The following is a 14,586-nucleotide window of genomic DNA, read 5'->3' as shown; positions in this document are numbered from 1 at the left end:
AAACTTATTGTCTATGATAAGAGACTGAGGAAATAGCCTGAATTGAAAAAGGGGTAATATACTAAGATAAATTTTATACTGAGCAAAAGTGGTAGTCTTACAAATGAGCTGCACTTTACTTATTTGTTTTTGACTTAAAATAATCCTCTATTGGGATGTGGAACAGGGTGGTAACAGAGTAAATTCTAAGATTCAGTTCTCATTGACACCAAGTCAAACAGAAGTTCTTTTACCAGTAATAATACTTGAAAATGCAGTGAATGTAATTAGACTTAACATACATTTCGTTTTCTTGTTTGATGGATACCATGTAAAACAATTTATTGAAATTCCTGTAATTTTAGGACAAAAAGCATGTACTCGAAAATTCTAAATGTAAGTGACTTTGTTAAGTACATGGGACAGAGTCAGGAGAGAAACTTGGGATGGAAATATTGAAAACTATGTAGTGTGGCAAATAGAATAGTTGAAGTATTAATCCCTGGTGGCTCAGATGGTAAAGAGCCCACCTGCAATGCAGGAGACCCCGGGGTTTGATCCCTGGGTCAGCAAGATACCCTGGAGAAAGGAATGGCAACCCATTCTTGCCTGGAGAATTCCATGGAAAGTGGAGCCTGGTAGGCTACTGTTCACAGAGTTGCACAGAGTCGGACATGACTGAGTGACTAATAAACACATACACACACACACACACACAAGCAAAAAAAAGCTGATCCCATAATGCTTGCCTGTGACAAGAAATTGTTAGCTATTGTGTACTTCTATGTATACTGAAGATAATAAAGCTATATTTTAAATGTGGCCTTCCTACTCTGTAGTCTGATTAAGCTATGTAAAATTTAAAATGTGTAGAATTGTAAAATGTGGCATATTACCTTGGTGGTGCGTAAAGAGAGAGGAATTGAAGGGGACATGCTGTTACAAAGTTCTCTAAAAGGCTGGACAAAAGTGGTGAATGTTAAGTATGAGATTGATTTTATAAATATGTATACCAAATTTTTCAAAAATACGCTTGAAAAGGACGGTAAACATGAAAATTAGGATAAAGCTCTTGAAGTGAACCTCAGAGAGGTGGTAGATTCCCAAGTCCCAAGTTAACTAGCTTTGCATATATGGGAATCTGTACCCTGAATTGGAAAGACTGATGCTGAAGCTGAAACTCCAGTATTTTGGCCACCTGATGTAAAGAGCTGACTCATTTGAAAAGACCCTGGTGCTGGGAAAGATTGAGGGCAGGAGGAGAAGGGGATGACAGATGATGAGATGGTTGGATGGTATCACTGATTCAATGAACATGAGTTTGCGTGAACTCCTGGAGTTGGTGATGGACAGGGAGGCCTGGTGTGCTGTGGTTCATGGGGTTGCAAAGAGTCAGACAGTACTGAGCAACTGAACTGAACTGAACTGTTCCCTGAATACCTCACTAACTCAAATGCTTTTTTGTTTCCCCCTTAACTAGGAATTGTGGTGCTTGGAATAAACAGAGCCTATGCCAAAAATTCATTAAGTAAAAATCTTATAAAAATGGTGAGTGTAAAGAATAAACTATTTGCTTCTAAGATTATGGTACAGTGTTGACACCAACCTGAAAATGATTTTTCCTCTTTTCCTTCTTATCTTTCCTGTTTCTGTTTAGCTTTCAAAAGCTGTGGATGCTTTAAAATCTGATAAGAAAGTACGGACCATAATAGTCAGAAGTGAAGTCCCTGGGATATTCTGTGCTGGTATGTAAAAAGATTAAATTTTTAAAACTAGTCTAATGTTTCCCTAGCAGTAGCGTATTTTCCATTATAAAGTGTTCTGTGGTTTGAATTTCATTACCAACAATTCCTCTTTGTTTTTCTACTGTTGTTACAAGAAAAAAAAATGTTTTCTCAGAAAGAAATCTTTGCAACATGGGGAGAAGTTGTTTTGGAAGTTGAAAAAATAGTTTGAGCAATTAAAATATTTGTTTGTGGTACTTGAATGATCTTTATGAAAGATGAGCTGGGAAGGAAAAATTGTGTCTCCTACTCAAAAACAGTGTGCTCTGTGTTTATAAGTTACTTAAAAAATACTTCAACTGACTAGTAGTAATTGCTGCTGCTACTGCTGCTAAGTCGCTTCAGTCGTGTCCGACTCTGTGCGACCCCGTAGACGGCAGCCCACCAGGCTCCCTCGTCCCTGGGATTCTCCAGGCAAGAACACTGGAGTGGGTTGCCATTTCCATCTCCAATGCATGAAAGTTAAAAAATACAGTGAAGTCACTCAGTCGTGTCCAACTTCTAGCGACCCCATGGACTGCAGCCCACCAGGCCCCTCCATCCGTGGGATTTTCCAGGCAAGAGTACTGGAGTGGGGTGCCATTGCAAAACGTTAAATGTAGACATGTGCTTTGGAGGTTTGTGTTTGTAGTAGTGCCCACTCAAATATGTGTCCACAAATTGTTTTTTTAAATTGGTGTCTACAGCAGTGAAGTGTTTTTTTATTTTTTTCCATTTGTGCTGTATTACCAAAAGCCAAAGATTAAGTTGCCTTGCATTTTCCATATTTGTAAGTATGTCTAAGTCATGCGATTGAATGAATCTGTTTCAACTAGTCAAAAATATAGATGATTAAGATAAATAAATGCTGATAGTATACAGTATTAATGTATTTTATTAATAAGTAAATGAAGATAGAAGTTGAGGGGTGAAAAAAATTTCTTCCAGTAAACATATAAATGGGACAATCTACTTGAGATTATCAAAGATTTGAGGGAACAAAATATAGTATTTTATTCATTCAAGTACTTTTGAGCATTTGGAGTACTCCCAGAGCAGTGCTGGGAACATAAGGGAGTATTTTTAAACAGAATGTTTTAAGAAGTGTCTTGGTTTAGGCCTATATTCTTTAGTTTGTCGTTTTTAGATTTTTTAAACTTCTGACTCTGTAGCTTCCACCTTAAAATACTATAAAATTTTATGGTATTTAAGAACATTCAGTGTAAATGAATTATATTATAGTTTTTGTTATAATGTACCATTTATAAAAGGATTAGTTTTAGCTTCAGTTTGGTAATCAAAGAGAGTAGGTTTATCATGCTCAACTGCCTAGGTGAGGACGATTTGCAGTAAAGTTTCTGCTGCTTATACATATGTCCAGCTTGAGTAATGTGATCCTCCTGGTGTTGTCAGAGGCTTGATGTGACAGTGTACATAACACACAGAGCAGAAGTCAATATATTGTAGCTGTTAATAATTTTTATAAGGACTAAAATTTATTAAAATGGTTTTCATAATATGAAAACGCTAAGAGTAGGACATGACTGAGCACCTTCACTTTCACTTTTCACTTTCATGCATTGGAGAAGGCAATGGCACCCCACTCCAGTACTCTTGCCTGGAAAATCCAATGGACAGAGGAGCCTGGTGGCCTGCGGTCCATGGGGTCACTAGGAGTCGGACACAACTGAGTGACTTCACTTTCACTTTTCACTTTCATGCATTGGAGAAGGAAATGGCAACCCACTCCAGTGTTCTTGCCTGGAGAATCCCAGGGACGGGGGAGCCTGGTGGGCTGCCGTCTATGGGGTCATGCAGAGTTGGACACGACTGAAGCGACTTAGCAGCAGCAGCAGCATTTATTTATTCTTGTTGAAGAATACAGTTTTTCATATAATTAGAGTGTTAACTTTTATTCTGAAGTAGGAGAAAGCAATGGCACCCCACTCCAGTACTCTTGCCTGGAAAATCCCATAGATGGAGTTGCCTGGTAGGCTGCAGTCCATGGGATTGTGAAGAGTCAGACACGACTGAGCGACTTCACTTTCACTTTTCACTTGCATGCATTGGAGAAGAAAATGGCAACCCACTCCAATGTTCTTGCCTAGAGAATCTCAGGGACGGGGGAGCCTGGTGGGCTGCCGTCTGTGGGGTCACACAGAGTCGGACACAACTGAAGCGACTTAGCAGTAGCAGTTATATTCAAAAGAAAAATCCTCACAAATAGTGTACTCATTTATTGGTTATTCTCTTAGCTCCCATTCCCTAAAGTTGCTCATTTTTCCTCTTCCCTTTCTGCCCCCACAAAGGTTTCTCTTCTCTGTACATCTGTGTTCTAGTGGCATCTTGTTCATTTCCAGAAACTTAAAGCTTATGGAGTGATCTTGCTTCAAATTTCTTGAGGATAGTAACTTCTCTTTTTCTTCCTTGAAAATCTTCTTATATATTCTCACATCACAGCATATAATAGAGACTCACCATGTACTTGCTTAATTTAATCAGCCTTTTGGAGAAGTAAATGGCAACCCACTCCAGGATTCTTGCTTGGAGAATCCCATGGACAGAGGATCCTGGCAGGCCACAGTCCATGGGGTCACAAGGGTCAGACACGACTTAGTGACTAGACCACCACCACCACCAATTAGCCTTTAAAGTGTGCTGTGATTCACTGATTTTGTTCTCAAGGGTTATTGGGTTGTGAGCAGTTTCTCTGAAATTGTCTCAGACTAGTCTCCTATTCACTGACAGTATCTCTGGCTCCTGCCTTAGGTTCTTTTTTCTGTGTCCTTTTTCTAACATACTAGAGGAACAGGTAATTAAGCATTATTAAAGTGATTCCGGTGGTTTGGGGGAGAATGGACACATATATATGTATGACTGAGTCCCTTCATTGTTCACCTGAAAGTACCACAACTTTGCTAATTGGCTATACCCCAATATAAAATAAAAAAATTTAGATATAAAAAAAAAAGTGATCCCTACATGCACTGGAGGTTGCAGTGATTGATTTCTGACTTTTCATTTAAATCTGTTATTTAGAAGCAAAAATTGTATTCTACTTACCTTAACATTTTTAAAGGAAATAATAAGTAGCATGTCAAACATGAAGTGTGTACAAAATATATGAAAAAGTATACAAAGAGAAGTCCCATTCTTACCCATGTCCTTATTCCATTGTTTTCCTAATAAAAATAGCAATTTTAATTTTCTTTTTTATCCTTCTAGTTTTTCATTATACAGATATATACAAATATACAGACATACACATGCACTCAGTAGAATGTTAAGGAACTATTTAGAATGATAGTATGAAGACTATGTTATAGTGTGAAAAATACATGTTATAAGAGATCAGTTCAGTCAGTTCAGTCGCTCAGTTGTGTCCGATTCTTTGTGACCCCATGAACCGCAAAACGCCAGGCCTCCCTGTCCATCACCAACTCCTGGAGTTCACCCAAACCCACGTCCATTGAGTCGGTGATGACATCCAACCATCTCATTGTCTGTCATCCCCTTCTCTTCCTGCCCTGAATCTTTGCCAGCATCAGGGTCTTTTCCAGTGAGTCAGCTCTTTACATCAGGTGGCCAAAGTATTAGAGTTTCAGCTTCAACATTAGTCCTTCCAATGAACACCCAGGACTGATCTCCTGTAGGATGGACTGGTTGGATCTCCTTGCAGTCCAAGGGACTCTCAAGAGTCTTCTCCAACACCACAGTTCAAAAGCATCAGTTCTTCAGTGCTCAGCTTTCTTTATAGTCCAACTCTCACATCCATACATGAACACTGGAAAAACCATTGCCTTGACTAGACGGACCTTTGTTGACAAAGTAATGTCTCTGCTTTCTAATATACTGTCTAGGTTGGTCATAACTTTCCTTCCAAGGAGTAAGCGTCTTTTAATTTCATGGCTGCTGTCATAATCTGCAGTGATTTTGGAGCCCCAAAATTAAAGTCAGCCACTGTTTCCACTGTTTGCCCATCTATTTGCCATGAAGTGATGGGACCAGATGCCATGATCTTCGTTTTCTGAATGTTGAGCTTTAAATCAACTTTTTTACTCTCCTCTTTCACTTTCATCAAGAGGCTCCTTAGTACCTCTTCACTTTCTGCCATAACGGTGGTGTCATCTGCATATCTGAGGCTATTGGTATTTCTCCTGGCAATCTTGATTCCAGCTTGTGCTTCTTCCAGCCCAGCGTTTCTCATGATGTACTCTGCATATAAGTTAAATAAGCAGGGTGACAATATACAGTCTCGACATACTTCTTTTCCTATTTGGAACCAGTCTGTCGTTCCATGTCCAGTTCTGACTATGGCTTCCTGACCTGCATACAGGTTTCTCAAGAGGCAGGTCAGGTCGTCTCGTATTCCCATCTCTTTCAGAATTTTCCACAGTTTATTGTGATCCACACAGTCAAAGGCTTTGGCACAGTCAATAAAGCAGAAATAGATATTTTTCTGGAACTCTCTTGCTTTTTCTATGATCCATTGGATATTGGCAATTTGATCTCTGGTTCCTCTGCCTTTTCTAAAACCAGCTTGAACATCTGGAAGTCCATGGTTCACGTAGTGCTGAAGCCTGGCTTGGAGAATTTTGAGCATTACTTTACAAGCGTGTGAGATGAGTGCAATTGTGTGGTAGTTTGAGCATTCTTTGGCATTGCCTTTCTTTGGGATTGGAATGAAAACTGACCTTTTCCAGTCCTGTGGCCACTGCTGAGTTTTCCAAATTTGCTAGCATATTGAGTGCAGCACTTTCACAGTATCATCTTTCAGAATTTGAAATAGCTCAACTGGAATTCCATCACCTTCACTAGCTTTGTTCCTAGTGATGCTTCCTAAGGCCCACTTGACTTCACATTCCAGGATGTCTGGCTCTAGGTGAGTGATCACACCATCGTGATTGTCTGGGTTGTGAAGATCTTTTTTGTACAGTTCTTCTGTGTATTCTTGCCATCTCTTCTTAATATCTTCTGCTTCTGTTAGGTCCCTACCATTTCTGTCCTTTATCGAGCCCATCTTTTCATGAAATGTTCCCTTGGTATCTCTAATTTTCTTGAAGAGATCTTTGGTCTTTCCCATTCTGTTGTTTTCCTCTATTTCTTTGCATTGATCGCTGAGGAAGGCTTTTTTATCTCTCCTTGCTATTCTTTGGAACTCTGCATTCAAATGGGTATATCTTTCCTTTTCTCCTGTGCTTTTTTTTTTTTTTTCTGGTTTAAATTTATTTTATTTTATTTTTTTAAATTTTATTTTATTTTTAAACTTTACAATATTGTATTAGTTTTGCCAAATATCGAAATGAATCCACCACAGGTATACCGCGTTCCCCATCCTGAACCCTCCTCCCTCCTCCCTCCCCTACCCTCCCTCTAGGTCGTCCCAGTGCACCAGCCCCAAGCATCCAGTACCGTGCATCGAACCTGGACTGGCGACTCGTTTCATACATGATATCATACATGTTTCAATGCTATTCTCCCAAATCTCCCCCCCCTCCCTCTCCCACAGAGTCCATAAGACTGATCTGTACATCGGTGTCTCTTTTGCTGTCTCATACACAGGGTTATTGTTACCATCTTTCTAAATTCCATATATATGCGTTAGTATACTGTATTGGTGTTTTTCTTTCTGGCTTACTTCACTCTGTATAATAGGTTCCAGTTTCATCCATCTCATTAGAACTGATTCAAATGTATTCTTTTTAATGGCTGAGTAATACTCCATTGTGTATATGTACCACAGCTTTCTTATCCATTCATCTGCTGATGGGCATCTAGGTTGCTTCCATGTCCTGGCTATTATAAACAGTGCTGCGATGAACATTGGGGTACACGTGTCTCTTTCCCTTCTGGTTTCCTCAGTGTGTATGCCCAGCAGTGGGATTGCTGGATCATAACGCAGTTCTGTTTCCAGTTTCTTAAGGAATCTCCACACTGTTCTCCATAGTGGCTGTACTAGTTTGCATTCCCACCAACAGTGTAAGAGAGTTCCCTTTTCTCCACACCCTCTCCAGCATTTATTGCTTGTAGACTTTTGGATCACAGCCATTCTGACTGGCATGAAATGGTACCTTATAGTGGTTTTGATTTGCATTTCTCTGATAATGAGTGATGTTGAGCATCTTTTCATGTGTTTGTTAGCCATCTGTATGTCTTCTTTGGAGAAATGTCTATTTAGTTCTTTGGCCCATTTTTTGATTGGGTCATTTATTTTTCTGGAGTTGAGCTGTAGGAGTTGCTTGTATATTTTTGAGATTACTTAGGAATATATCTACCTAAAGAAACTAAAGACCTATATAGAAAACTATAAAACACTGGTGAAAGAAATCAAAGAGGACACTAATAGATGGAGAAATATACCATGTTCATGGATTGGAAGAATCAATTTAGTGAAAATGAGTATACTATCCAAAGCAATTTATAGATTCAATGCAATCCCTATCAAGCTACCAATGGTATTCTTCACAGAGCTAGAACAAATAATTTCACAATTTGTATGGAAATACAAAAAACCTCGAATAGCTGAAGCTATCTTGAGAAAGAAGAATGGAACTGGAGGAATCAACCTACCTGACTTCAGGCTCTATTACAAAGCCACAGTTATCAAGACAGTATGGTACTGGCACAAAGACAGAAATATTGATCAATCCACGCACATATGGACACCTTATCTTTGACAAAGGAGGCAAGAATATACAATGGATTAAAGACAATCTCTTTAACAAGTGGTGCTGGGAATACTGGTCAACCACTTGTAAAAGAATGAAACTAGAACACTTTCTAACACCATACACAAAAATAAACTCAAAATAGATTAAAGATCTAAACGTAAGACCAGAAACTATAAAACTCCTAGAGGAGAACATAGGCAAAACACTCTCCGACATACATCACAGCAGGATCTTCTATGACCCACCTCCCAGAATATTGGAAATAAAAGCAAAAATAAACAAATGGGACCTAATTAAACCTAAAAGCTTCTGCACAACAAAGGAAACTATTAGCAAGGTGAAAAGGCAGCCTTCAGAATGGGAGAAAATAATAGCAAATGAAGCAACGGACAAACAACTAATCTCAAAAATATGCTTTTTGTTTCCTTTCTTTTCACAGCTATTTGTAAGGCCTCCTCAGGCAGCCATTTTGCTTTTTTGCATTTCTTTGCCATGGGGATGGTCTTGATCCCTGTCTCCTGTACAAGGTCACAAACCTCCGTCCATAGTTCATCAGGCACTCTGTCTATCAGATCTAGTCCCTGAAATCTATTTCTCACTTCCACTGTGTAGTTAGAAGGATGTTATAAGAGAAAGCTACCTATAAAATGATATTCCCATTATGACTGCAGGTATGTAAACTGTGTCTACAAATGTAGTTTAGCTTTCTGTAATAAGTATTTTAAGAAGTTGTATTAAGTGAATATACACAAAGAAAATAGTTTTGAAAAACTTAGCAAATGTATTTAGTGTATTTTCCATATTTGGTAACTAAAATTGTAATGTTAATTGAGTTTCTGAATGATTGTTGCAACATTTGAGAGGAAAAATATCAGAGTGTAAAAACTGTGTGTCACAGTTCAGATGCTTTCATTTAATGGAACCCCTGTGAGCCTAAGTGCCTGTTTAAAGGTGGTGGCTTTGCTGGAATTACTTCTGACTCCTACGGCAGGGTTTTTACTAAATCACTGATTTTAATGTTTTGGTGTATGAGGTCTCTCAGTTCTTAAAATTTCATGCACTTACACAGTCACGTATGGTGACGGAGAATATGTGTAATGTCATAATGGCATTCTGGTTACAGTAATATAGTTAAATGAATTTTCTCTGATTAATCACAATGAAATCTAGATGCACAAAAATGTATATCATAGCCATTATGACTGTAAGTGTTTTTTACACATGCTTTCAGATACTATGCCATATCCACGGCATGGCTCTAGGTTGGGAATCAGATTTAGGTTTTCTTTCTTATGGATTTGAACATTACTTCTGGGTTTATGACTTGCATATATTTTTCTTAGAATACTGAGAAATAACCATTTTGATAGTTAGAATTCATTGTGAAGTACTGACTAATTTTATCTTGTTTCTTACATGCCCAGAAATACACATACCAAAAAAACGGAAATAATTTTACTGTTTCAAAATGTTTGAGTCAAAGTTTCAACATTATCATTAATCAAATTATGAGAAAGACCTTTTAATTAGGCTATTGTATTGGATGTAAATGTTTAATCATACTCATCTGTTCATTTTCTTGTTCTTTTAGTGTTCTAACACTAGGTAGCAAAGTACATATGTATTGTTTTTATCATAACAATTTTATGAGAAATTACTGAATCTGAGGAAATTTTTTGTCTTTAAATTCCTGAAATAGATTATAAACAGTTCTTGGTAATTGATTCCTGTATGTAGAACTCTAAATTGAGTGATTCACTGAATTATACTAGTATGGTTTTGTTTTTTTTTAAAGTAAAGGTACTTTTGCTTCTGCTTTTGAGTTCTAGTAAATTATGTTCTGACTAAAAACTTGTCGCTAAAACTGTCAGCATGCTTTATTGAGTGATATATTGTTCAAGTGGATGTAGATGTCATGACAGTTAGGTATGTGGAGTCCTCTGACTAATGAAGTTAAATATTCAGTATTGTTTAGAATCTCAAGTTGTTATATTCGTTAGTTTAAATGTTAGTTCCTTAGAGAGTTTGGTAAGTAAAGTTAAAAGATACAAATTTGTATTAATTCTGTGTAGGGTTCTTTTTTGGAAATAAAAAACTTGTGTTATAGAATTATTTGCAATAAAATGCACCTGTTTTAAGGACATATGTCAGTTTTGACAGGTGTTTAAACCATGAGGACAGTTGTGATATACAACGTAAAGCTTTCTTTTTTCATTTTTAATTGAAGTGTGACTGACTTGTATTACTGTGTTAAGTCCAGGTGTACAACATTACGATTCATTCTTTCCATACATTACAAAATGATCACTATGATAAGTCTGGTTACCATCTGTCACCATGCAGTTATTAAATATTATTGACTGAATTCTCCATGCTATACATTTCATCCCTATGACTCATATCTTTTGTAACTGGAAGTTTATACCTCTTAATCTCCCTCATCTATTTCATTCATCTTCCTGCCCTGTCCCTTTTGGCAACCACTGGTTTGTTCTCTGTCTGTGACTCTTATTTTTGTTTGGTTATGTTTATTTGTTTTGTTTTATAAATTCTACATGTAAGTAAAATCTTAGAATATTTGTTTTTCTTCGTCTAACTTATTTCACTTGGCATAATGCCCTCTGTGTCCATCCATGTTCTTGCAAATGGCAAGAGTTTTTTCTTCTTTATGGCTGAGTAATATTCTGCTGACCACATATGTATCTGTACCATGTTTTCTTTATCATGGACACTTAGGTTGCTTCCTTATGTTGCGATTGTAAATAATGCTGCATTGAACATATGGATGCATATACCTTTTTGAATTAGTGTTTTAGTTTTCTTTTTTTTTTGGAAAGAAAAAATATACAAGTCTATGTATTTAAAAATATGAATGACGATTTCTACACTCTTTTCTTTGGAAAGATCCCAAGGAGGGAAATTTCTGGGTCATTTGATCATTCTGGTTTTTGTTTTTGAGGAACGCCCATACTGTTTTTCATAGTGGTTGTATGAATTTGTATTCCCACCAACAGTGCACAGGGTTCTCTTTTCTCCACATTCTCATCAACACTTGTTATTTGTTTTTTTTTTTTTAATAGCCATTCTGACAGATAGAAGGTAATATTTCATTGTGATTTTTATTTATATTTCATAATCATTAGTGATTTCACCTGTGTGCCATCTGTATATCTTCTTTGGAAAAATGTCTATTCAGGTCCTCTGCCCATTTTTTAATCAGAATATTTGTTTTTGATGCTGAGTTGTATGTGTATTTTATTTTGGATATTAATACCTTATCAGATAATATAATTTGCAAATATGTTTTCCCATTTGTTTTGTTGGTAGTTTCCTTCAGTGTGCAAAAGCTTGTTAGTTTGATATAGTATCATTTGTTTATATTCACTTTTGTTTCTGTTACTTGAGGAAACATATCCAAAAAAATATTGCTAAGACCAGTGTCGAAGATCATACTGCCTGAAGTTTAAGTTTTCTTCTAGTTATTTGGTTTCAGGTCTTATATTTAGTCTTTAATTCATTTTGAGTTTATTTTTGTATATGGTGTGAGAATATAACCCAGTTTGATTCCTTGGCATTTGCTGTCTAGTTTTCTTAACACCATGTATCGCCCTGTTGTATATTCTTTTCTTCTTTGTTGTAGATTAGTTGCTGATAAAAGTATGGGTTTATTTCTGTACTCTCTGTTTTGTTCCATTAATCTATTAATATTTTTGTTTTTTGGGCAGGTAACATATTGTTTTGATTACTGTAACTTTGTAATATAGTTTGAAATCAGAGTGTGTAATACCTCCAACTCTATTCTTTCTCAAGGTTGTTTTGGCTATTTGGGGTCTTTTGTGTTTCCATACGAGTTTTAGAATTACTTGTTCTGGTTCAAATGCTGTGGGTATTTTAATAGGGATTGCACTGAGTCTAGAGATTGCCTTGAGTAGTATGATCATTTTAACAATATTCTTCAAACCCGTGAGTGCAGTGTATCTTTCCATTTGTTGGTGGTGTCTTCAGTTTCTTGTAATTTTCTGAGTATAGATCTTTTACCTCCTTGGTAAATTTATTTATAGATATTTTTGCTGCAATTATACATGGGATTATTTCCTTAACTTCTGTTTCTGTTAGTTTGTTGCTGGTTTATAGAAAGGAAACAGATTTTAGTATACTAATTTTGTACCTTGCAACTTTACTGAGTTGAGTGATGAGTTCTAATAGTTTGTTGATGGTGTCTTTAGGACTTTCTATATAGAGTATCATGTCATCTGCAAACAATGACAGTAAAGTGCTTTACATGTACTCTCCTCAGTTCATCGAACATCTTTTTAAAAACATTTTTTTCATTTTTTATTTTTAGCTACACTGGGTCTTTATTGGTCCATGCAGGTTTTTCTCTAGTTACGGCAAGCAGAGGCTACTCTTTCTCGTGGTGCTTGGGCTTCTCATTACAGTGGCTTCTCCTGTTGCAGGGCACGGGCTCTGGCCATGCAGGTTTAATAGTTGAAGTTCACAGGCTCTAGAGCATGGACTCAGTAGTTGTGGTGTGCAAGCTCAGTAGTTAATAGCTTGTGGGCTCTAGAGTGCAGGCTCAATAGTCGTGTTACATGGGCTTTGTTGCTCTGTGGTGTGTGGAATCTTCCTGGACCAGAGATCAAACCCATGCCCCTTGCATTGCCAGGCAGATTCTTATTCACTGAACCTTGAAAGAAGTCCTGAACTGTCATCTTTATCTTGAACTCTTTATTAGAGAGTTTGCTTACCTCTTCACTTAATTTTTTTGGCGTTTTGTTTCTTTGAAACATATTCCCTTGTTGCCTCATTTTTTCCAGTTCTCTATTTCTATTTCTATGTATTAGGTTGATGGCAGGTGTCAGGCTACAGTCCATAGGGCTGCAGAGTCGGACACGACTGAGTACTAAGCACTTAGGTAGATTGGTTACATTTCCCAATTTTGGATAAATAGCCTCATGTAGGCAGTGTCCTGTGGGATCTCATGTAGGCAGTGTCCTGTGGGGTCCATCAGCACACATCTCTCTGGTTACCAAAGCTATATGCTCTAGAGATGCTCCTTAAGTGGGCTGAGTGAACCCTTCGGTTGTGGTAGGGCTAACTGCCATGCTGGTAAGTGGTGCTGGCCTCTGGCCAGGTTGACAGCCAGGCTTTGCCTCATGTAGAGGCTGCAGGTCACTCGTGGTTAGGGCTGGGTTCTCTGCAGCTGGCTTCAGGGTCAGATTGTCCTCGGGCTGCTGCCAGCTTCCTGGTGGGTGGTACTGTTAAAAATCATTCTTATGTACATTTGTAGTTAGTCCTTTCTCCTACTCTCACCCCCTTAGAACACTGAACTTGTTACGCTTACTATAGTTTTTCCTCTTCTAGAATGTCTTACAGATGGAATCTTTCTGTAGGTGGCCTTTTTTGTGTGTGGCTTCCTTTACTTAGCACAATGCTTGAGGCTCACCCATGATGTATGTTTCAGCAGTTTCACTGTACTTTTGAGTATGATTTCATTATATTGCTGAGTATTCATTTTATATGTTGAGTAGTCCATTGCACAGATATACTGCGAATTGTTTATCTGTTTAGCAGTTAATGGTCGTTTGGGTTTTTCCAGTATTTTGGCTTTTATAAATACCACTTCCATGAACAGTCACATATGAATCATTTTGTGAACTTGTTTTCATTTCTCTTTTATAAGTACTAAGGAGTGGAATTATTGGGTTTATAATAACTATATATTTTGTTTTATAAGAAATTGCTACTGTTCTCTAGCCATTTTGCATTCCTGACAGCAATGTATGAGCCTTCCAGGTCTTCTGCATCCTTGCCAACACTTGATATTGTCAGTCTTGAATTTTAGACCTACTAATTGGTGTGCACTTGTGTGTAATTGTGGTTTTTGATATCATTCCTCTAGTGAATAATGATTTTGAGTACCTCTTCTCTTGCTTTTTTGTCACCTTTATGTGTCTTTTTGGAGAAGTGTATTTAGGTCTTTTGGCCATGTTTTAACAAAAACTGTATTGATTATAGAGTTTTTAATATATTGTTGATATAAGACCTTTTGCTGATACATGTTTTTAAAGTATTTTTTCCTACTCTTTGGCTTCTCTTTTTTTTAACAGTTTTTTGGAAGAACACAAATTTTTCATTTGATGTCCAGTTACTCAATTTGTTTTCTCTTTTTC

At 37.3% G+C, this 14,586-nt stretch overlaps 1 protein-coding gene across 6 annotated transcripts in view; it reads left to right on the top strand.

Moving 5' to 3' along the window:
- Positions 1–14,586, top strand: part of AUH (AU RNA binding methylglutaconyl-CoA hydratase) — a 185,071-nt gene that overhangs the window by 19,953 nt on the left and 150,532 nt on the right. For 5 of the 6 annotated variants that reach the window (XM_070375233.1, XM_070375234.1, XM_070375230.1 and 2 more), the window contains 2 exons: positions 1,460–1,527; positions 1,637–1,724. The exons of the other annotated variant lie outside the window; for it this stretch is intronic. In XM_070375233.1, coding sequence (XP_070231334.1) covers positions 1,525–1,527; positions 1,637–1,724 — 91 coding nt within the window. In that variant the 5' untranslated portion in view covers positions 1,460–1,524. The remainder of the gene's footprint in view (positions 1–1,459; positions 1,528–1,636; positions 1,725–14,586) is intronic. 6 annotated transcript variants of the gene reach the window in all.

This window comes from Bos mutus, chromosome 8, assembly GCF_027580195.1.
Source record: "Bos mutus isolate GX-2022 chromosome 8, NWIPB_WYAK_1.1, whole genome shotgun sequence".
Taxonomy (NCBI): domain Eukaryota; kingdom Metazoa; phylum Chordata; class Mammalia; order Artiodactyla; family Bovidae; genus Bos; species Bos mutus.
This window is presented reverse-complemented; position numbering and strand designations above follow the sequence as displayed.